The sequence below is a fragment of the Leuciscus leuciscus genome (genome assembly GCF_965113295.1).
Source record: "Leuciscus leuciscus genome assembly, chromosome: 17".
NCBI classification, from domain to species: Eukaryota; Metazoa; Chordata; class Actinopteri; order Cypriniformes; family Leuciscidae; genus Leuciscus; species Leuciscus leuciscus.
The window spans coordinates 35,012,692-35,037,740 of record NC_138741.1 but is presented as its reverse complement, the minus strand read 5'-3'; the positions used below and the strand labels follow the sequence as shown (position 1 = coordinate 35,037,740).

Here is a 25,049-nt window from a genome sequence, read left to right as displayed (position 1 = left end):
ATGAGAGTGGGCACTTTGGTGTGAAAAAGACTTATCTTAATGTCTTGAAGCATTTGTTTTGGCCACGGTTGAAAAAAGATGTTGCAGCATACATTAAGACATGTCACGTGTGTCAGTTAACGGAAAAGCCCAATCAGTCTGTTAAACCTGCTCTATTACAACCCATTTTGGTTAGGAATGAACCATTTGAGCACCTGATTGTGGACTGTGTGGGTCCGTTACCATGCTCTAAGTCTGGCTGTAAATACCTGCTGTCTGTGATGTGTCAGAATACTTGGTATCCTGCTGCGTATCCATTGAGGGCAATTACCACTAAGGCGGTAGTGAAAGCTCTAAGTCAGTTCATTTCGGTCTTTGGCATTCTGAAGGTCATCCAGAGCGATCAGGGGTCCAATTTTTCTTTTCGCACATGTTTGGTCAAATTTTGAAGTTGTTGCGTGTCCGTCATAACCCGTCATCAGCCTATCATGCACAGAGTCAGGGGGCCTTGGAAAGATTCCATCAGACTTTGAAGTCTCTCCTGCATGCATATTGCACAGAGCTGGATAGAGACTGGGAGGAGGGTCTTCCCTGGTTTATGTTGGCTGCAAGAGAAGCTGTGCAGGAAAGTATAGGTTTTAGTCCTAATGACTTGGTTTTTGGACACAAAGTGCGTGGACCCTTGGCTGTTTTAAAGGATGGCCTGGTGGAGGCAGAACCGCCCAGAAATTTGGTTGATTTTGTCAATGGCTTTAAACATCGTCTGTTTGTAGCAGGTGAAATGGCGAGGGAGAAATTGCAAGTGTCACAGAGTAAGATGAAAAATATCTATGATCGCCGTGCGGAGCATCAAGAGTTTAGTCCGGGAGATCAAGTGCTTGCACTGATGCCTGTTGTGAGCTCGCCATTTCAGGCTAAATATGCTGGTCCTTATACAGTTGTTGAGAGAAGGTCTGACCTGAATTACATAATTGCAACACCAGAACGAAAAAAGTCAACACAGTTATGTCATGTCAACCTTCTCAAACCATATTATAAACGTGAGGCTGAGGTAAGCCAGACAGTAAGAGACAAGGTGCATCCGGTTCTGCTTGTGAGTTCGGTGTCAGAATCACAGGAGGCAGATGGAGTGCCAGAACCAGATGACAGTTTGTTATATGGTCGGCTAAAAAATTCTGAGACACTTCGTAACCTTGATAGTCTGTTGTTGCATTTGACTGAATCTAAGCGTGGTGAGTTGTCTGATCTGATACAGAAATATCTATGTCTGTTTGATGATGTTCCTACATGCACAAATTGGATCGAACATGATGTTGATGTTGGAAATGCACAACCAATTAAACAGCGTTTTTACCGCATGTCTCCAGAGAAACTTAAACATCTAGGGCCCTATCTTGCACCCAGCGCAAGTGACTTTGAACACCGACGCATGTATCATTCCTATTTTGCACCCGCGCAAAGCGCGCTTTTCCCTCCACAGAAGCACGTCGGTAAGTTAGGAAATACACTTGCGCTCCCGGGGGCGGTTCAGCGCAAAGAGGAGGCGTGTTCCGGCGCAAACGTTCCTTCATGCTATTTTGCAGGTTTAGAAAACAATTGCGCCACTAACCAGGAAAAAATTGTTTAAAGTCAGTGGCGCGTTGCGCATGTTATCCATATGCTATTTTAAGGGCGCATGCTTGGCCATAATCAATGTAGCGTGTGCACAACGCGCATACACTTTGATTCTCTCATCTACACAGAAGCAGCAGTTTTCATTTTTGCAAATCATACATTATTACGATAGATAGATAGATAGATAGATAGATAGACAATTTATTATAAAAGCATACATCTAGCTTACACATTTACCCAAATTATCATACGCCTGTTTAACCGAAGTTAATTTGGGTGGGTTTCTCCATTTCAATGTAACTTCTCTCTTTTACGGCCGTGACGAGAGTGTTGCTCTCCTTGGCTGTGAACCGCTGCTGGCGCGCGCCTGGCAAATCCGCCGTTACAATAGCAATGCGCTATGGAAAAAGCGCCTCTGCTCTTAAAGGGAATGTGAGATGACGCTCTGATTGGTTTATTTCACGTTACGCCCAAACCACACCTATGAATAATGAAGCTACTTCAGACCAACCCATTTTAGATTTGCGCCTGGCGCAAGAGTCATTTATCCCGCCGGGAAAATAGCAACAGCGCCGAGACCCGCCCACAAAGTTACTTGCGCTTTGACACTTGCGTTTCAGATCGTTAAAATAGGGCCCCTAGACTCTGAAGTTGCTTACATGCTGGAAAATAATATTGCAGTCCCATCACCTTCTAGTTGGTCTTCACCGTGTATTTTGGTTCCAAAGGCTGATAAATCGCCTAGATTTTGCACAGACTTCAGAAAGGTAAACTCAAGTCACTAAACCAGATTCCTTTCCGTTGCCGCGTATGGACGACTGTATAGATCAGGTTGGTTCTGCCAAATTTGTTAGCAAGTTTGACTTGCTTAAAGGATATTGGCAGGTTCCGCTGTCTGCGCGTGCTCAGGAGGTGTCGGCATTTGTTACACCATCTGGACTCTATTCCTATAGAGTCATGCCGTTTGGTTTGAGGAACGCTCCAGCGACATTCCAACGATTGATCAATCGCGTTGTCAGGTCTGGAAGGTTGTTCCGTTTACCTAGATGATCTGGTTATTTATAGTGACACATGGCATGCTCATCTTAAACGCATTCGAGCTTTGTTTGACAGGTTGTCTGAGGCACGTCTGACTGTAAATTTGGCCAAGTGTGAGTTTGCGAGGGCAACGGTGACATATTTGGGAAGTGTAGTGGGGCAGGGCCATGTAGCTCCGGTCCAGGCCAAAGTCAGGGCAGTAGAACATTTTCCTAGGCCTACAACTAAAAAAGAGTTACAACGATTATCCTCGTTGGATACTACAGGAGTTTCTGTAAAAACTCCTCTACAGTTGTTTTTCATATGACTGAGTTGTTAAAAGCTAAGGTAAAGTTTGTGTGGTCTAATGAGTGTCAGCAAGCCTTTGAGAACATTAAGTCCCTGTTGTGTTCGTCTCCTGTGTTGATAGCGCCACAGTTTGATAAAACATTCATGCTCCAAGTAGATGCAAGTCAGGTGGGTGCAGGTGCTGTTTTGTTGCAGGAGGATGGTCAGGGAATGGCGAGACCAGTTAGCTTCTTTTCCAAAAAATTCAACCGTTATCAGCTGAATTATTCAGTGATGGAGAAAGACGGCCCCTGTGTGATTGTTAATTATCTTTGTTCTGTTGAGATGATTGCTGATTGGGTGCACCTGGAACCTGTGAACCAGTGGAGATAAAGCTCAACTTGGTCAAACTACTCGAGCATTCTCTTCTCTGCAACCCAGACGTCAACCATGGCCTGATCACTCCGACTATATTTTGTTTTGAGTTTATGTTATTGAGACTTATCATTTACATTTAAATAGTTATGTTTGGTGACTCTTTTGTTAAATAAATCACTTTTGATTATTTATGCTGCCTCGTTCCCTCTTTTGTCATGACCCTTGAGCCAGGTTGTGACATGAGTACTTCCTGTAATCAGCAGTTTGATTATTGCCTTCCTTTATATTCATTTACCTCTTCCCTTTCTGCATCTTTTTTTTTACTCATTTACAATTCTATGTAAGGATTATTCAATTCAATTTGATGGAATTTGACTATTATTTGAAATGCGTAAATCAAAAACATAACATTTTTTAGTGTAGTTTTAGACTTCCAGTAGAGTTTATGAAGCATGAGTGATTCCAGCCACTTCAGCACAAAACTCTGAGTGTCACAGATTTAACATCCGGACATTTGTGACTTGTTTGTTTTTGCAGCTTCGGTTCATGGCTTATAACGCTTTAACAAAGACTTTATGGCACTCTAGGTGTCAGTGGCCAGGGCCACCAAAGAGTCTTAATCATCAAAAAAAATTACTTTAATGATGATCTAAATTAAATAGTTGTTTCTGGATATTGATCTAGGTGTCAGAGGCTGGCTTCTGCTGGATAGAAAAAAGCTTGTAGAATTTACAGTTTTAGAAATAATGTGTTGTAACATATATATCCAGCAGAGGGCCATAGAGATTCATTAATATTCTGTGACCAACTGCTCCTATCCCAACTTTGATATATTTTGTGAATATATATATATATATATATATATATATATATATATATATATATATATATTAGTAAGTTCTAAGTTTAGAATTAGTTTTTGTTATTTGGGAAGTTTAAGTTTTTGCAAAAATGCCAATATGCAAAAATGCCACAGAAAAAACTAAAAAGATTGTTTCAATAAACCCAAATAAATTTTTTTTTTAAATTAACTTTAGAATAGGAAATAAACATTTTTAAAAACAAATAGCAATAAGCAGAAGATAAGTTGTGTGTTTGTGCATGTGTGTGTGTTAGGTCTCACCTCTTCATATTTTTTTTTTTTTTTTTGCTTGCCAAGTTTTATACAAATGCTCTATGAGACAGAGAGAGAGAGAGTGAGTATGTGTGAGCAGCGCCGCCGCTCCCACCACGCGCATCACGCGCTGTGCGTAGGGCACCAAGTGCTGAGGGGGCACCAAAAATAGCCTAATGAAAAAATATATATAATGCCGATATTATTTCATTAGCCTATAGAAATATTATTAGGCACATTTTAGCCATGTATATGTAACAAAAAAGGGGGAACAAGATCATTTAATTGCTCTAGTCTAGAAAGTACCGCCCCCCCGCGTTGGATGGTCCGTGCCGGTTGTTCGCGCGGGCGCCTTTGTGAAGGACGCGTTCGCGCGGACGAAGTTTGACAGACAGACAGTAGGCAACTTTTTTGGAAATGGCCCCTAAAAGACAGCAGGAGTCAGGATCTGAGAAAAGAAATAACAAGAAACTGCGAGATGATGCCCGTGCATCACTTGCAGGTAAGTCCATGTTTAATAATTCTTAAATACGGGAAATGTGCTGCTGCTAATCGTAACGCGCCTCGAACTTGCCGACGTTAATGTTAGCAAACTATGTTATTATAACTTATAACTTCGGTGCAAGCTAAATTGAGATTTTACTGTTAAACATTACATATTTTACAAATAACTGACGCCAGCTAGCTGTTACTTTCTTTACAATTTTTCTTTAGATATTGAGCAGTAGTTTATGGTTTATTTTGACGTGACGGTGGTTAATACTTTCTCAGTCAGTGCAGTGCACATGGTAGGCTAACAATTCCTGTTAAATATATAAAAAATATAAAATGTCATTATGAATGATATAAAGCAAACAATACTGTTTAATTGTGTGCATTATTGCACCTCATTCTATTATGCTTTTATATTATATTATATTTATCAAATAGTTGATAAATAAGGAATAAAGGGGGAGAACTCCTTGGCTGCCATGCTTTCAGTTTTAAATGTTTATAATTGTTTCCGGTATGAGATTCTTTGTTTGAATATTTTGTCTAATAAATGTAATTTATTCAAAGTGACATTGAATTTGGGAAAAACATGTCTGGATTAATTTGATAATTTTTTTTTATCTTGCTATTCTGTTTACTGAAGAAAAGTTTGCACTTTCAAATGTGTAGTGTGTGTTGGCTATTCTACATAGGCTATGTTTACAAAGTCAGCAAAGCTGTGAAGATTTTACTTTCTCTTTTTAGTGTTCTTAAGTTTTATTCTGTGATGCTGCTATTGTGTTATTGGTATTGAGTTATATGTTTGGTAAGTTAAACTGACAAAAACAAACGTTTTTTTTCTCGGGGTCGGGGTGGGGGGCATCATAAAAGAATTATGCTTAGGGCACCAAAATGGCTAGCAGCGGCACTGTGTGTGAGAGAGTTAGTGAGTGTGAGTGTATGAGAGTGAGTGAGTTAAAGAGTGAGTGAGTGAGTTAAAGAGTGAGTGAGTTAAAGAGTGAGTGAGTGAGTTAAAGAGTGAGTTAAAGAGTGTGTGAGTGTGAGTGAGTGAGTTAAAGAGTGTGTGTGGGTGAGTGTGAGTGAGTGTGAGAGAGTGAGTGAGAGTGAGTGAGAGTGAGTGAGAGTGAGTGAGAGTGAGTGAGAGTGAGTGAGAGTGTGTGAGATAGTGGGAGTGTGTGATTGAGTGTGAGTGCGAATCAAGGTTATTATAGTTTTGCTTTTTTAAATTAGTTTTTATTTTAATGTCGTTTTCAGTTTTGCTTTAAATTTCAGTTTAGTTTTAGTTAGTTTCATTAATGGTTTTGTTAGTTTTAGTTTAGTTTTTATTTTGCAAACACATTTCTATTTAGTTTTTATTTTATTTAGTTTGAGTTTTAGTTTTAGTAAATATAGTTTAGCAGAGCAAACAGAACACTTCCAGTGTAGACCAAAGCGAGACGCTTCATTTCAGCAAAGTTTAATGTTTGCCCAGATTACAGTTAACTCTTGTGCAGATATCTTAATAATAAAAATAAAATAATGGTTTGAGATTGAACAAAACACCAAATAAATGGAACTTAAAAGTATACAAGAAAAAAACGATGAAAAATTCAGACAAACTAATTCAAATTAAAGATGAAATCTTAAACATGCCTAGTTTACTTTTTTCAGCTGTAAATGTAGCAGAGTGACCACTGGTACATTAAATAAAAAAATAAAAAAACTCAATTCATCAGACTACAGCCAACACAACCTGCTGTGAAGCCAGTGTGATTAAGGGTGTATTCACACCTGCCTTGTTTGGTTCGATTGGATCAAACTCAAGTTCGTTTTCCCCCTTGGTGCGAATCTTTTGGGCAGGTGTGAATACAGCAATCACACTCCGGTGCGGACCAAACAACCGAGCCGAGACCCAGCTGAAGAGGTGGTCTCGGTACGGTTCCAAACAAACTCTGGTACGGTTCGTTTAAGGTGTGAACATAAACCGACCCAAACGGACATTTTGGCATAATGGTGTGTGTTATTGTTCGTTCAAGCGCGAAAGAGAATTCGATTCCGGTGTGTTGTCTGTGCACACGATATTGTTGCGCGTCTTTCTGCGCGTAGTGTGTGATAAACAAATACGAAAACGTTTATTTATTTTTGCTAATTATTTTATTTCAGTTAGTTTTTCAGTAACCGTTGTTAGTTTCGTTTAGGTTTAGTTTTTCATTTATTATGATTTGTATTTAATTTTTTCAGTTTACGAAAATGTTTTTTGACCAATAGTTTTAGTCTTAGTTTCAGTTTTCGTTTACGAAAATAACCTTGGTGCGAGTGTGAGTGTGAGTGTGAGTGTGAGTGTGAGTGTGAGTGTGAGTGTGTGTGTGAGTGTGAGAGTGTGTGTGTGTGTGTGTGTGCCTGTTTTACATAGCATTTATACTCCAGTACTATGCCTCCTGTGTGGAAATTTTCAGATTTATGCTGAATTTATTTAGCCTGGTTAAAACCAGACCATTCTCAGTAGTAACTGAGTTATGGTCTGGCAAAGCTCCATAGACAAATCATTTCCAAAGGGGCGTCACCAACGGACGTCGCTCAAATGCCTCTCGGCGCAATTGGATAGACCTAAAACTCCAAAAACCAATCAGAGCGATCGTCATCGTGTAAAGCCATATGCTGCGTCCCAATTCGCCTATGTTACACTACGCCATAAAAGTATACTCTTTTTGTGAAGAAAATGTATTTACTTTTGAATGTGTAGCAAAAAAGTAGGCAACTTTTGGACATACTACTTCATCATCTTTATCGTACGGATCTGTCGTGTGCATCCCGTCATGTAAACTGCCCTGTCAATCATCTTGTCACAGTTAAAATCCTCTATTAAATCTAATTTAATTTCCTTCCGTTTCGGAGAGAAATGTAGTAGCACGTTCATCTGCCAGTGGGTCTTTCATGGAGACTGTCCTCATGTGTTTGCAATTTGAATATAATAATGCTGCATTTAAAAGTTGGTGCGCTTCACCAACAGAGTGGACGTCGCTCAAATGCCTCTGGGCACAATTGGATAGGCTAGACCTAAAACCAATCAGAGCGATTATCATCGTGTAAAGCCCGCCTCAACGTTTCTGATTGGTGCCGCGATTTCCACGGCATGGAAATGGCCTTGAATGGGCTCTTTGCCAGACTTACTTGCAGAGCAAATCTAAATTTGCCGGAAGTTGTCTGGGTTTTCCCAGGCTAGAATTTATTGATAAAAAAAAAAAAGGGTCATACTGACCCTAAACATAAAAGATCATTAAATAAAAAAATCGCCATGTAAATAAAGCAGAAATGAGATTATTACCATCATCGAGTTTTTGCACAGAAACAGCAGGACTGGCTCATCAATCTGGCATTTCTTTAATGAACAAGTCCTGGATATCGCCTTGAAAAAAAGTTTGGCTGATATCAGGGGAGTTGATGACGGCATCAAAAGAAGAGGATCCAGTGTTTTCTGGTTATATTCTGCGGACTAATTCCACAAACAAGCTTTACCACATGTTTCTATGCAACTGGTAGATTTTCAACCCATTTGTGGGAGTGGAAAAAGAGACGAGTTTTGTTTGATCTGTTCTTACAGGGACATCGTGAAAAACTGTGCAACAGTTCCTCAATAGTGAAGCGGACTCTTCTACTCATCGGGCCAGTCCAGCTCCAGGCCGAGGAAAGACTTCACAATCTCTCCAAGGTAAAACTTCAGCTGTGTGTCGATGCTGATGTCCACGTGTGCTTTAAAGAGGATGATGTCCTGAGGTTGGGGCTCTGAGAGTGTGTGATCCTCCTGCCGACGGTGTGTGTGTCGGGGTGGCACTCGCAGGGGGTCTGGGCGTCCACACACAGGTCTCGGTGTCCCACCCTGAAGAACAACAGGTCCCGAAGACCCTTCATCATCATCGCTCTCCCTTCGGCTGCCGGGATCACCTTCCCGTGGAAATCACACACAACGTCTCCTTTAGAGAACGGACGGGTCGCAACCACTCCTGAAATCAAGAGGACGTTACATTTTAAGATCAAAACAACAACTGAGTGCACATGCAGGAAAGCTATTCAGTGTTTTAGTTCCCGGCGCAGCGGACACAGAGTGTTTACAGATATAAACTAGTTCAATTCAAGACTTTAAGACCTTTTAATGAAACTTAAAACCAAACCTGTGATGGAAATACACATAATTACATACGTATATACAGTGAACTTTTCATATAAGCAGACAATATCCGATTTATAAAAAGATCCCAGAAAAGCATCGTATCACCAAGATTTTTGGTTGTGTAAACAGTTTATTCCGAAGAAATATTTTCATCAGCGATCTATAAGCTTTTGTATACTTAAATCTGCATATTTTTTATATTTTTGACATATTGTTTTTTACTTTATTAAAGGGGTCATATAATGCCATTTTTGTACAAGCTAATATGATTCTTTAGGGTCTAAATTAAAAGTTTGTAATATACTTTAATTAAAAATTCTCATTAGTATTGTAAGAAAACACTAATTTTACCTGGTCAAAAACAGCTCTGTTTTCAGCACGCTGTTTAAGTGCATGTGTCTTTAAATGATAATGAGCTTTGCTCACCCCGCCCCTCTGTTCTGTGCGTACACCGTAACACAATAACGTGGGATTATGAATTATATAGAGAACGTCGTACATAGAAAACATGCCGTAATGTACCCTGAGTGTAAACAGCTGCATTCATCTTGAAGCGTGCAAGCGATTTGCAAAGATTAATATAAATATTAATATAAAGGTTAATAAAACGTTACACTCACTTCTTCTGGAGGTGCAGCAGGAACACGAATAGTTGGTACCGATCCTTTTTTCAGGAGCAGCTTCTTAGCAAAACCAGCTTTATACTGACCTCGTTTATAAAGCAGTCTGGTGTGTGAAATGATTCACGCAAACATGAAAGCATTGACATTGATCGTGGGGAATATTCCCTTCGAAAACAAAACTCAGGCTGCGTTAGAAACCGCATACTTCCCTACTATTTAGTATGGGAAAAAGAGTAGGCGAGCGAAAAAGTATGTACGAATCCAAAAGAGTAAGCGAGAATTACCTGGGTGACGTGCTAATTATCGCGAGATTCGGACTCAAGTGCGTTCGAATATGCCTACTATATAGTAGGCGAAAACAGTACGTGAAGGAAGCAGTACGTTCAAAACATCAGTATTCATAAGAGTAGGTGTAACCCGTGTCGTGGCAAGTGTGTTACCCTCACCCTCCTCAGTAAAAGACACAGAGGGGCGTGAAAGAAGACACTGCTTCAATCTATGGACCAGCGATCAGAAGACCAGAATTCGCTCAAGAGACTGTGTTAGCAGCAAAGAAGCACAGGGACACACTGTTTAAGTTGGAAAAACAGGCAATTTGTATTTAAAAGGAATAACAAGCAATTAAAACGAAAGAAAATGTTCAAAAAGACAATAAAATTAAACTCAACACGTCAACAAAAGAAAATAAACCAGAAATAAATAAACTCTTATTTATATCCTAATTATAACCCCTTTTTTAGTCTTTCTTTTTATCTACTATAATTTATATGGTCTATTTAGTTTAAATCTAATTTTACCTAATTAACTTATTTTGGTATAATTAAGATATATGGTTTCTTTAGTTATTTTAGTTATTCCTAATTTGTCTTATTTATATTAAGAATACTTTTCTCTTTTGGTCTGATTTAAATGTAACTCTTTTCAACTTCAACCTTTCAAATTACCTTTCAGTTCACTCTTATTACCCAAAAATTGAAATTATGAACTCTTAATCAATAATTCAAAAGAAATAATCACAATATAAATTGAAACAAAATAACAACAATAAGGAAAATAAATCACAGTCAAATTATCTCAGGGTTCACAGAAATCTCAATGTGATATGAGATTGTACTAGTTCTCAGCTCCAGTTCAATGTTCCTTCACGAGATCCTTCTTCCGCAACTCAAAGTAACTCACGGTTCAGTAGGATAGGAGGAGAAACCATGTACTCGACCCTACCACACAGTTCACAGTGCGATTCTCAGTTCGATCCTTATTTGGGCATGGCTCGCCAGTTCCTGCTTGCACCAACTCTCGAACTTTCGCAGTAAAGCAGGGACATCTCACGTGCAGCTTCCCCGATCCTCGTTCCAGAAAGCAGCATCCAAACTCAGCAAATAGAAAATGGCAGACAAAACCAAAAGAAAATCCCGAAAGGATAAAAAAATTAATTAAAAAAAAAAACAAAAAAAAAAAACCCAACCTTGAAAAAACAAGGCCAAAAGTACAATTAGGCCCTTTTCTCAAAAATACACATTACCACACTTAATATATCAATATATTCAACTATTAACGTTTCAAACTTCACTTTTCATATAATATTAACACATTAACTTCTCATTTATATATAAAACAGGATTTCAAATGACGCGCTAGGTCTCATCTGCTCAATTTACACGTGCGTCACACTCATCCGTTTGCTCAAACTCAGTTATTCGACAAAACCTATAAATGCACATTTCACAAATCATCAAAAATAACTTCTCCCTTTATAATATCACTTATTTAACACATTTATGAAGAAATCTTCTATATTTTTTCCCTTTTTTTCAGAAGGTTGACTCTTACATACATTTAGCTAAATATAACACACATCTGGCATTTGAACACATTTTATCGGATATTTATACATAAGAACCTTAGTAATAACAATAAAACGAAAACTTCACTTACCAAGAGTACTCTAATATCAATTAGAAAAAGTTTGCGGCAGCTCTTTCACCTTTAGGCCCGTACTTCAATGCACGTACAAAAAGCTAGTTTCACTTTTACTCAAAATCAATCATCACAGTATCAAGTTCTGTTTCTATTTCTCAAAATCTTTGTTCTATATCTCTAAATCTCTCTAAACAAACTACTAGCTTGCTCAGTCTAATTCTTTCTCTTCTCAGATCCCGCTCATGCTTCTTTTTTGGTGCTTCTCTCGGAAAAAATTATCATTGCATCATCTCTCGACTCCGATGACTCCACCCACTAAGGCGGCCAACTCTGATTCGTTTATTAGGACCAATCATCGTCTCATTAAATCAAATCACTCTTCTCTAATTTATGTATTCTTATTTTCTCTTTTCTTTACAGATATTTAATAAAATAACTGTTCATTCACATAAGTGTCAGTCTCTTTCTTTCCTATTTCAAAAATAAAAACATCTTTAGCAACCTGGGTTACACCCTCCCCTCTTGAATACATGCACGTCCCGCTGCATCTACACGTTTTGGGATTGAATCGAAACCACAGGTACATCAACAGAAAAAGCATTTACTTCCTCTAAGGCAGTACTGAACGCCACACTTAGACCTTGCAACAGAGATTGAATCACTACGGTAAGTGGATTCCCTAACTGGGGATATTCAAGCCTTTTTGCAGGTCTTCGCTCTCTTTGCGAACGTCAGGGAATAGCTCCCTCTTCAGACTCTGTGTCATTCTCTCGTTCACTTCGATCAATTTCAGTATCTTTAGCTTCATTCAGAACTGGATTCTCTTCATTTCTGTTTTCACCTTCACAACCAATTTCTGTTTCAGCTTCCTGAGAAGGAAACTCAGAGCGGGGATCAATTTCTTGTTCTCCTCTCACTGGAATCTCTAAATCAACACGAACAGATTCCATCCCAACAGGAGGAGCTTCCGCTTCTCCAGATTCAGGTAAGTTCTCTCTCAAAGGTTCATCCACAGGTAAGTCAACAGGGACATTCCAAGGATTTCGACAAGGTAAGTGCTCGGGGTTCACCAAAACTCGGGTTTCAAAATCCAATGTATCCCTAAATGCAGGATTAATGAATCGATCAGTGTCAGACTCATATTCACACTCAGATTCTGGCTCTTGTGAATCATTATCAGTGTCATTATCGGACCCGCATCCTGATTCTGACTCCCAGCCCTATATTGGAGCTTGAAAGTGTAGGTTGACAAACTAGACAGCCAACGGTAGCTGGTAGCATCAAATTTCGCAGATGTTAAAACGTACGTCAAGGGATTACTGTCGGTTACAACAGTGAAGTCTGTACCATACAAATAATCACTTAACTTAGCTGTGACAGCCCACTTCAATGCAAGAAATTCCAACTTATGTGCCGGATATTTCGCTTCAAGTTCAATGCAGGAAAATTCATGCGTGAGTTTCCATTAGACTCGCACGGTAGCCAGGCAAATGGCGAGCTCAGCTGTTGTTGACGCTGTGTGTGTCATGGTGTGTGTGCTTCAAGATTATGACGCAAGTGCTAAGATTCCGATTGGCCAAGAGAAAAAGTGCTAAGATTCCGATTGGCCGGATGTAAATTAAAAAAAATGTGAGCTGTGATGATTCCAGTAAAGCAGAAACAGTAGGAATGCGAGATTCCTATTAAAAAAAATGTAAATTATAAGAATTATCCAATAATGTTTCGCAATTCTAGCCTGCACGGCAGTTTACTGTGAGAAACAATACCCCCCCCCCCCCAAAAAACTCTCCGGTTCTACGCGATTCACGTAAATGACCCAATTGACCAAGAAAACGGCGATTGTCGCCGAAAAGCGACAAGTTTGCAGGTATGCACTTGACTAGTACAACCAAAGTCAAGATCATGCAAAGAGAAAACTTCAGGAATTTAACCGGTTCGAAATTCGCTCTTTCCAATGTGAAGGCAAAGGAGAATCTAATGGTTCACATGTCCTAATGGTTCACTGCTAGCTTGCCTCCATCTCGCTTCAAGGACTTTAAGCACTGCCTGATACCCATGAAGATTCGAACAAGGATTATTCTGTTTCTCGTTGATACAGTGACCATAAAGCACATCCAAGGAGTTGGTACCTACTAGAACTTGCGACAGACTATTGAGGTCCGGAACTACCAAAGCTAAGGTAGGGATTTCAACTTCTGCACCCACAAACTCGTTCGGAAACTTCAAGACCAACTCTAGCTCCTTCTACCTCTAGTAGGTTTCCCAATGACTTCAACGGATGATCAGACAGGTGCGACTCGTAAAACGACTGGGGAATGGTAGTAACCTGAGATCCTGTGTCTAGGAGACAACTAATTTCCTTACCCCCAATGACAATATGCGCTGTGCACTTTACTCCTACTAACCCCTCTGGCAGGTTCTTTAAGCAATGGCGATTCTAGGGGGTGGCCTGGGGTGGCCGGGGCCACCCCTGAAAGCTCATTGGCCACCCCTGTGGCCACCCCAGATCTGATAGGTAGGTCAAGTTCGTCAACACAAGAAACGAGAAATGTTGTCAATCAGTGATGACAGCTGATCAACTGATTTAGGGCCAGTTTCACTTTTTTTTTTTTTTTTCAGAGAAACACCAAATATCATTTTTATTATAAAAATAAATATACTGTATATACATTTGTTCTTTTTTTTTTTGATCAAGGTGTTTTTATTTAGTTTTACAAATTGTAGTTTACAGTACAGCATAAATCCCACAGAACTAAAACCCATCCACCCCCCACAAATACCAGACAAACAGTGTTTACAGTATGAAATGCATAGTTCAAAATACAGAGCTCACATAGCCAGATAAAAAAAAAAGAAAGAAAAAAAAAAAAAGAAAGAAAACAGGGGTTCACATTGCTATATTGTCTGCTTCCATATCTTCAACAAACATAAAGAAAGGCTGCCATATGTTGTAAAATTTCCTAGTAGACCCCCTTATTGTGTATCTGATCTTCTCCAACTTGATGTGATACATGATTTCTCTAACCCAATGACTATATGTTGGAGGTGCTGGGTCTTTCCATTTCAGTAATATCAGTCTCCTAGCTAGGAGAGAGCAAAAAGCCACCATTATTCTTTCCCACATCTCTAGATGAGAGTCTGTCCGAGTTACACCAAAAAGTGCAATGAATGGACACGGTGTAAGCCTTTTTGAAAAGATCTTAGAAAAGGTCTCAAAGATGGACTGCCAGAAAGCGTAAAGCTTTGGACATGTCCAGAACATGTGTAGGAGAGTGGCTGGATCTTGCCCGCATCTATCACAAGTGGGTCTATATCAGCATTAATCTTAGAAAGTTTAAATTTAGACCAGTGCAGACGATGCACAATTTTAAACTGAATGACAGCATGTCTAAGACAGATGGAAGAAGAAAAAATTCCCTGTATTATTTTGTGCCAAGTGTCATCTGTGATTTGCTCATTTAAATCTGTCTCCCATTTATTTTTGAGGAGGTCCAAAGGCATCAAGTTATGAGAATATAGTGTTTCGTATATTGTGCTAATAGCTCGTTTTCTGACTAATTTACAATCAAAAATTGAATCCAACAAGCCAGTTGGAGGACGTAAGGGAGAACATATAAAGTTTGAAAATACAAAATTCCGAAGTTGCAGGTAACGATAAAAATGTGATTTGGTAATGTGATATTTTTGTACCAACTGTTCAAAGGAGGCAAAACTGCCGTCGATATATAGATCAGACAGTGATACCATACCTCTTCTGGACCACATATCGAAGACCCCATCTATTAATGGAGCAAACATATGATTCAGTGCAATTGGGGCAACCTGAGAAAGATCTGTAAGTGCAAAGGATCTTCTGAATTGGTTCCAGATCTTGATTGAGTGCAAAATCACAGGGTTAGAGGTAAAGTTAGAAATGGGCCGTGTAAATGGCAACTTGGAACACAGTAAGGCTTTTAAAGAAGTGGAATTTACAGATGCCCCCTCCAGATTTAGCCATCCAGTGTCAGTGTTGTCATTATTATTATCCATCCAATATAACAGTACTCGAATGTTAACCGCCCAATAGTAATATAAGAAATTAGGAAGTGCCATTCCTCCCATTGAGCGAGGTCTCTGAAGTACACTTCTTTTTATTCGGGGCGTTTTTTTGTTCCAAATGAAACTTGATATCTGATTATTTAATTTCGTAAAAAAGGACTTAGTTAAAAAGATGGGAAGGCACTGAAGTATATATAAAAATTTGGGCAGTATATTCATTTTTACTGTATTAATTCTTCCACCCAGAGAGAGAGGCAGGGGGTCCCATCGTTCGATATCCTGATTTAAGTTTGACAACAGAGGCTGATAGTTAGCAGCATAAAGATCTTTATGTTTATCTGTAATCCATATGCCGAGGTATTTACATTTTTGGGGGCTTATTTTAAAGGGGAGTGAATTTAAGGAAGTCTCATCATTACTAGTGCCAACAGGCATCAGCTCACTTTTTTGAACATTGACCCTGTAGCCGGATAGTTTGCCAAATTCTTTTAGTAGGACCATTAGCTTAGGAAGACTCAAAAGGGGTTGTGATATAAATAGTAGCATGTCGTCCGCATAGAGCGAGACTTTGTGCTCCTCCCCTGCTCGGTGAATTCCTCTGATATCAGTATTTTGCCTCAGAGCTAAAGCTAGCAGTTCCATTGCAACCGCAAAAAGGAGCGGCGACATGGGGCATCCCTGTCTTGTACCACGTTTAAGCTCGAAGAAAGGGGACAAATTATTATTAGTACGAACAGCAGCCACTGGAGAAGTATATAAGTCTGATCCATGATATGAATTTATTGCCAAATCCAAACCTCCCCAGCGCGCTGAAAAGGCGTTCGACCGGGTGGAGTGGGGCTATCTTTTCAGCGCGCTGGGGAGGTTTGGATTTGGCAATAAATTCATATCATGGATCAGACTTATATACTTCTCCAGTGGCTGCTGTTCGTACTAATAATAATAATAAAAAGCGTCAAGTGAGAGGACGATCTCTGGCACACCTGGTGGAGAGGGGCTATAAAGGATGTTAAAAAGGCGTCTGACATTGAAAAAAGAGTAACGATTCTTAATAAAGCCTGTTTGGTCAGGTGATATAATGGAAGGAAGAACACCTTCCAGTCGGCGTGCCAGAACCTTGGCAAGGATCTTTGCATCCGTGTTAAGGAGAGAAATTGGGCGATATGAATTGCACTCCAGAGGGTTTTTTCCTTTTTTGAGAATTACAGAGATGACTGCTTGACGCATGGTCAAAGGTAAGGTCTTAAGTGAAAGTGATTCTTCAAAAACTGACATTAGTAAAGGGGCAAGTTGGTCAGAAAATTTTTTGAAGAACTCTGTCGGATATCCGTCCGGCCCTGGGGACTTGCCGCTTTGCATAGATCCGATTGCAGATACTATTTCCAGGGCCGAGAAGTCGTCCTCCAATGAATGAGCTATGTTTGGGTCTACGGATGGAACATGTAGGGATCTTAAATTCTCCAGCACGGCGGGTGCAGCTGGACATTCTGATGTGTATAATACTTGATAGAAATTTTGAAAACAAAAGTTAATTTTGAGGCTATCTGTACACTTTGAACCTTGTTCATCATTGATTGCAGGTATAGCCTGATTGGCAGTTCTTTGTCGTAGCTGATGTGCGAGAATGCGTCCAATTTTTTCCCCATGTTCATAGCAGCCGTGTCTAGATTTAGAGAGGAGATATTCCGCCTGCTGCGTTGATAGGATATCAAATTCGGTCTGCAAAGACAGACGTTTTTTCATTATGTCAGGAGATGGTTGATGGCTATATAACATATCTAGTTCCAGTATTTGATCTGTTAGTTCTTTAAAACGCACTGTATTTTTTTTCCTCTTATTTGCGCAATAAGAGATGATTTGGCCTCGTAGATAGGCTTTTAAGGATTCCCATATAGTTGAATATGACATTCCTGAAGTTTGATTAGTGTCAAGAAAAAATTGTATTTCAGATTAAATAAAGTTGGTAAAAGATTCTTCTGATCAGAGAAGTGGATTGAGTCTCCAAGGGCGGTAACTATTTTGTGTGTTAGGAATGCTGATTTTCGCGGTTAGCGGACCATGGTCTGAAATGACTATGGCATCATAATCACACTTAGTTACAGAAGATAAAAGTCTTTTATCCAGGAAGAAAGTATCTATGCGTGAATAGCTCTTATGCACTGGGGAGAAAAAGGAGTATGTTCTAGCATTAGGATTACGAAATCGCCATACATCCACTACACCATACGTTTTAAGAAAAAGCTGGATTGTGTGTGCCGATTTAGACAAAAGCGTCTTTTTGGAGGAGCTGCGATCTAAGGTAGGGGAAAGTACACAATTTATATCGCCACCAAGGACAAGATGGTGTGATGCCATGTTTGGTAGACGAGAAAAAAAATTTGAAAAGAATTCTGGATTGTCCCAGTTTGGCGCATAAATATTGGCCAGAATGACCGGAAGTGAAAAAAGTTGCCCTGTCACAATAATATAGCGCCCTGCTGAATCAGAATCAACATTAGTCATTGTAAATGGGATATTTTTATCGATGAGGATGGCTGCCCCCCTAGTCTTTGTGTGGAAATTGGAATGATAAACTTGTCCTGACCATCCTCTTTTTATTCGGATCAGGTCCGTTGTGCGCAAATGTGTCTCCTGAAGAAACGCAATATCGGTCTTAAGTTGTTTTAAGTGAGTAAATACCTTTTTTCTCTTAATTGGATGGTTAAGTGACTTCACGTTCCAACTCACAAAGTTCACTGATGAGAGTGCATCCAGCGCTCTAGTAGACTTAGGATCCGTCATAACCTACTAAAAGATTTAGTGCATTTGAAATTTACATCTGGCTGAGCAAATAGAAAGGAAGAAAGACGTACATAAAATAAATCCAAGAAATAAACAAGTCTGGTATAATCCCACCATCCCCCACCCCCCTTAGTGCCTAGAGAAACAAGACAAACATGGTACCCCTCAAGAACAAATCCACACATATGTGTTTATGTTGGGGAACTCTATAAAGCCAACTATTCAGGCCCCCGTCGAACGGTTCGTGAAAAAAAACCAATTCAGCGCATTGTTATTGTAGTATACATAAACCTATATAATCAACAGAAACATATTCAGTCAGACATACCCTTTCACTGTAAGGCAACCATTAAGTTATAAGAAAGAACAAAAACAAAGAACTATTAGGCTACGGTAAACTTATAAATAAGGGTAATCAGCACTGGCAAAGAAAGGAAAGAGAGAAGAATGTTAACAGCATAAGCTGGTGAAACTGTAACAGTCTAACAACAGTGACATAAGTCCACTGGGTGCAGCTAATTTAGCTGCCTTTCCACGGATGAAAACGGATAAAGTACTGTCAGAATAGTTGAAAACGCAAAAACAGTCCCACTCACGCTCCTCTGCGGGAATGATGTGGTTTCTCACGTAGGTCATCGCTTTCTCTGCGTCGGTGAATTCTTTTTCTTCCCCATTGTGTGTGACACGGAGACGGGCTGGGAATAGTATACCAAACCGGACATTCTGGCGATTGTGGAGCAGCTTTCTGACCTCGGTGAACGCGGCTCTGGCTTTGGCGACTCTTGTAGTATAATCGGGGAAGATAGCAATTGACTCTCCGTTGTACCGAAGTGGAGCACGGGTGCGCGCCCGGTTCAGTACCTCAACACAGTCTTGGAAATAGTGGAGTTTGGCTACTATCGCTCGTGGTTTCCCGCCGGGTTTTCTCGGAGCCAGACTTCTGTGTGAGCGATCGATGAGCACATCCTTATCCAACTGCAGCGCCTCTCGCAGCAACTTTGAGACCGATGTCGTGGAGTTTGAACCAGGCGTCTCAGGCACCCCCAGTATTCTGATACACCGCCGCGCTCTTCCCTCCAGATCCTCTCATTTGTCTCGGAGCTCCGCCACCTCCGTCTTCAGGGTGTTCACCGTGGTCTGCAAGGTCACCACCTCGTCTGACCATGCTGACAATCCGGTCTCCATGTCTCGGACTGTGGTTTTTACTTGGTCGATCTCAGAGTGAATTGCCGCCGTGCTATTTTTAACTTCTGCTTTTAATGCCTGCAGCTCATTTTTAAGGAAGTCGAAGTCGTCGGCAAGTGCGTTTTTCATTTCTGATTTTATCACCGCCGAAATTTCAGTTTTCAGCGAGAGAAGAATCTCCGACTTCAGGGACTTGACGTCCATCTCTGGTTTAGCGTTAGCTGATCGTAGCTGTGGTGGAGATGCTCTTGCCGCTGTGTTAGTAGCAGTATGACTTCCTGCAGTGCTAGGCCTCGTGTTCGCTGCTCCAGTATATTGAAATTTACGCAGATTCGTCGCCATTCACTCAAATGTAGACTTTCTCTCGGCTTCGAAAATGCTTTTAGAGCAGATTAGTCGATGTTTTAATGTACTGTGCGCTTATTAATTTAAAATGAAAAAGAAGTTCGACGGGAGCTCAAACAAACACGTCTCACTCCATCGTCAGCTCAACAGCGCCCCCCCCAGTTTCACATTTTTAACTAACACACTAACGGTCGTACTGAGACTGTGAGAGCTGATTTCTGCTCAGCGGACGTTTGGCCATGCAGGTCAGATGACCCATGAGATAAGAGCACGCGCGCTGCACGGTGCACCTGCTGCTGCTGGTCCGTGAAACAAGAGGATGGTCACACAGTTGCAACAATACAACAACGATAAAAACGCTGGAATCAGTCGATTGAGAGGTATGGTCGGGACCCAACGCAACAGAGTGCGGCACGGGAATATAGATCTGATGGCCGAGTGCGGGCGCGGGCAGTAATGCACTCGTGTGTCGATTCGCGGGAGTCGGGACTCCCGCAAAATAGAATTATCTATAAATTGAACAAATAAAAACGAATAAATTGTCATTCATCTGTTGCACAAAAGCAACAAGAACAACTAAAACAAAATAGAAACGATTTACAGGCCAGAGTTTCTATTTATAACATGTTTGCAGCGTTGAACAATGTAACCAATCACAGACATGTGTGTTGATTTCTTGAACGCAATGGCCAATCAGATGCATTTAAGATAGAATCCCCTCACCACTCAAAATTGACTTTTTGTTCAGTGCTGAATTCTGCATACTGGCAAATCATCTATTATATCAAACAAAGTGTAGATAATATGAAAGATTAATTATGCAGCCAGTTTCATTGATAATAACAGAGATTTGTGAGATGGCGATGAACTGAGATGTCAGCTTTTTAGGAATTATTAAGTGAGAAATCCGTCCCGCGCAGGTCTCTAATGTAGACTTTAAAAACAAACCACTAACATTATATTTACATTAACAGTAGCCTAGGCTGCAATCTAGTGTATGTGAACCTTTTTGCAGATAAACACAAATGCATTTTCGGACAAGTTAATGGCCAAGTTAATGGAGTAAATCATATCCCCCACTATGGCAATTAATAACAGACTATAGTAAACACATTTCCTAAATAGGCCTGTGACTGTATCTTACATTTTATGAAATAGTACCATTATTTAAAAATAAAGTTTGCACTTTGTTACTATTATTAAAATCCTCTATTGTTCATAAGAGTTTAAAGGTTTACATAACATTACTTTATAGTATATATGGCCACCCCACTCTAGTTTTGTGTCCCATCTTGGCCACCCCAGTAAAAATGTCCTGGATACGCCACTGTCTTTAAGGGTGATCTATTCTGATTACTCGCGACGGCCGCTTGTCTAAAACACTTAGGGCGGTTAAAGTTACACCTCGTCTCTGCATGCCCCGCTACAGAGACGTCCCCTAGTTTAAAGACAAGGAAGAATTCCCGTGCAGAGAGTCCCACTGAGCCTGCTGCTCTCTCAGCTTACGACGCTTTTCAACTCTCAAGGGGTTTGCTGGACTATCACAGGCAACAGCCAAATGACCGTTCTCTCCGCATCGGAAACAATATCCGGGGCGAGGCCGATTGGCCATTGGTTGGGCCCTTCTAACATCTCGACCAGTATCTGTCTCTATCAAATTCTGAGGCGGAAAAACTCGAGGACCAGCAGTCACACGGGAGTGATCTCTAAAATTTCTCGGAGCAACATTCTGAGCTTGCAGTTCAGCTACCTGTCGACGTAGGTTAGCGACTCCTAAGCTATTTGAATTTTCACGAGTCATGGAAACTCGCATAGCGGCTATCTGAGCGCGCAACTCTTCCACTACTTTTCGCAAAGCATCAAATTCTGTTTTCTCAGAACATTCGTTCTGGCGTTTCTAAGCTGAACTTCTACCTAAAGTAGCAAGTTGAGCCTGAGCTTCTGCAAGTTGCTTTCTTAGAGAATCTGTTTCAGAACTACTAGCATTTGATGTTTCATGAGAATACACTGACACTTGCTGGGTGGCAGCTCGAGGTTTCGGGTAACCAACAGGAGTTTTTGGCAACCCAAGGTGCTTTTTCATTCTCTCTTCTTTGGAAGTACGTTTATTCTCTTCTGTTCGAATTAACACAACCAACTCCGAGAAAGTGAGTGGCTGGGTTCCGCTCTTCCCTAACTGAAGGCTGTCAATGAGACCATAAAGTGCCCATAAACTTGGCCAACAGTTCGTCACCATCCTCTACGGAACCATACACTGATTCTAGCAACTCAAGGTACACCGCAGGCAAAGCTGGAGGTTGCACGTGCTTCACTACGTCTGCGGCAGGAGACAACAGGCTATCTAGGATCCTACGTACTCTTTGCAAATCGGAAATAGCCGGATCACTTAGCAGGAGTTCTACACTTACTCGCCAAGTGTCAAAGTCAGGTTCATTTGGAGGACGCGGGCACCTCCCTGAGAAATTCCTAAGACGGACTGAAGTTTGCTGTAACATCGCAGCATCAGCTGACTTCACTATGTGCTCTACAACCATCTTCTGAATACCTGGTGGGTCTACAACGTTCATGGGGAAACCAGAACGAGTAGTCACTGTAACACCATCAACGGTGGTTTCTGGAAAGGCCATAGGGCCCGTCTGTCTCTTGATTGGGTTTTTGAATTCTAAATCTCGCATTCCTACTGTTTCTGCTTTACTGGAATCATCACAGCTCACATTTCGCGCTCTCTCTGGAGTACAGTTGGTAGAGTGAACTTCCTGGAGTTCATTCAACTCCTCCTGAAACACATTTGAAAGAGGTTTCTCACTGGCCGTCTGGTTACAGACGCTAGCTAAAGCTCGTACTTGAAACATGACACTTGGATTCGAAAGACTTCCCAAAGTTATGGGTAACATTGGCGCTAAGTCCAGCATTGCAGAGCTGTGAGCATATTCTACAATGGCATGCTGATGGAACTCAGACGTTTGATCGTCAGTTATCAATCAGCTCATCTCGTGTTTCGGTCAACGTGAGACCTTTGACAAGAAGCGCATTTGCTACGTCCACACTCTCTCTCTCAATGATTTCCATTGTCACAACGCAAGATCAACGCTTCTGAGAAAAATTCGGTTACTACTTAGCTTGTTTCCTACTACTATCCTTGTTGCTAAGCAACAGTCTCCTGGCTGGCTCGCCAACTTTCTGTAACCCGTGTCGTGGCAAGTGTGTTACCCTCACCCTCCTCAGTAAAAGACACAGAGGGGCGTGAAAGAAGACACTGCTTCAATCTATGGAACAGCGATCAGAAGACCAGAATTCGCTCAAGAGACTGTGTTAGCAGCAAAGAAGCACAGGGACACACTGTTTAAGTTGGAAAAAGTCAATTTGTATTTAAAAGGAATAACAAGCAATTAAAACGAAAGAAAATGTTCAAAAAGACAAAAAAATTAAACTCAACACGTCAACAAAAGAAAATAAACCAGAAATAAATAAACTCTTATTTATATCCTAATTATAACCCCTTTTTTAGTCTTTCTTTTTATCTACTATAATTTATACGGTCCATTTAGTTTAAATCTAATTTTACCTAATTAACTTATTTTGGTATAATTAAGATATATGGTTTCTTTAGTTATTTTAGTTATTCCTAATTTGGCTTATTTATATTAAGAATACTTTTCTCTTTTGGTCTGATTTAAATGTAACTCTTTTCAACTTCAACCTTTCAAATTACCTTTCAGTTCACTCTTATTACCCAAAAATAGAAATTATGAACTCTTAATCAATAATTCAAAAGAAATAATCACAATATAAATTGAAACAAAACAACAACAATAACGAAAATAAATCACAGTCAAATTATCTCAGGGTTCACAGAAATCTCAATGTGATATGAGATTGTACTAGTTCTCAGCTCCAGTTCAATGTTCCTTCACGAGATCCTTCTTCCGCAACTCAAATTAACTCACGGTTCAGTAGGATAGGAGGAGAAACCATGTACTCGACCCTACCACACAGTTCACAGTGCGATTCTCAGTTCGATCCTTATTTGGGCATGGCTCGCCAGTTCCTGCTTGCACCAACTCTCGAACTTTCGCAGTAAAGCAGGGACATCTCACGTGCAGCTTCCCCGATCCTCGTTCCAGAAAGCAGCATCCAAACTCAGCAAATAGAAAATGGCAGACAAAACCAAAAGAAAATCCCGAAAGGATAAATTTTTTTTTTAAAAGTAAAGGAAAAAAATAAACCAACCTTGAAAAAACAAGGCCAAAAGTACAATTAGGCCCTTTTCTCAAAAATACACATATTACCACACTTAATATCAATATATTCAACTATTAACGTTTCAAACTTCACTTTTCATATAATATTAACACATTAACTTCTCATTTATATATATATAAAACAGGATTTCAAATGACGCGCTAGGTCTCATCTGCTCAATTTACACGTGCGTCACACTCATCCGTTTGCTCAAACTCAGTTATTCGACAAAACCTATAAATTCACATTTCACAAATCATCAAAAATAACTTCTCCCTTTATAATATCACTTATTTAACACATTTATGAAGAAATCGTCTATATTTTTTCCCTTTTTTCAGAAGGTTGACTCTTAAATACATTTAGCTAAATATAACACACATCTGGCATTTGAACACATTTTATCGGATATTTATACATAAGAACCTTAGTAATAACAATAAAACGAAAACTTCACTTACCAAGAGTACTCTAATATCAATTAGAAAAAGTCTGCGGCAGCTCTTTCAGCTTTAGGCCCGTACTTCAATGCACGTACAAAAAGCTAGTTTCACTTTTACTCAAAATCAATCATCACAGTATCAAGTTCTGTTTCTATTTCTCAAAATCGTTATGTTCTATATCTCTAAATCTCTCTAAACAAACTACTAGCTTGCTCAGTCTAATTCTTTCTCTTCTCAGATCCCGCTCATGCTTCTTTTTCGGTGCTTCTCTCGGAAAAAATGATCATTGCATCATCTCTCGACTCCGATGACTCCACCCACTAAGGCGGCCAACTCTGATTCGTTTATTAGGACCAATCATCGTCTCATTAAATCAAATCACTCTTGTCTAATTTATGCATTCTTATTTTCTCTTTTCTTTACAGATATTTAATAAAATAACT

General features: G+C 40.0%; 1 protein-coding gene across 1 annotated transcript in view; it reads right to left on the bottom strand.

Moving 5' to 3' along the window:
• Positions 1-8,389: 8,389 nt before the first annotated feature.
• Positions 8,390-25,049, bottom strand: part of LOC309479439 (uncharacterized protein) — a 34,586-nt gene continuing 17,926 nt past the window's right edge. The window contains exon 8 of the mRNA XM_082143579.1: positions 8,390-8,862. Within this exon, the coding sequence (XP_081999705.1) occupies positions 8,579-8,862 (284 nt within the window). The 3' untranslated portion in view covers positions 8,390-8,578. The remainder of the gene's footprint in view (positions 8,863-25,049) is intronic.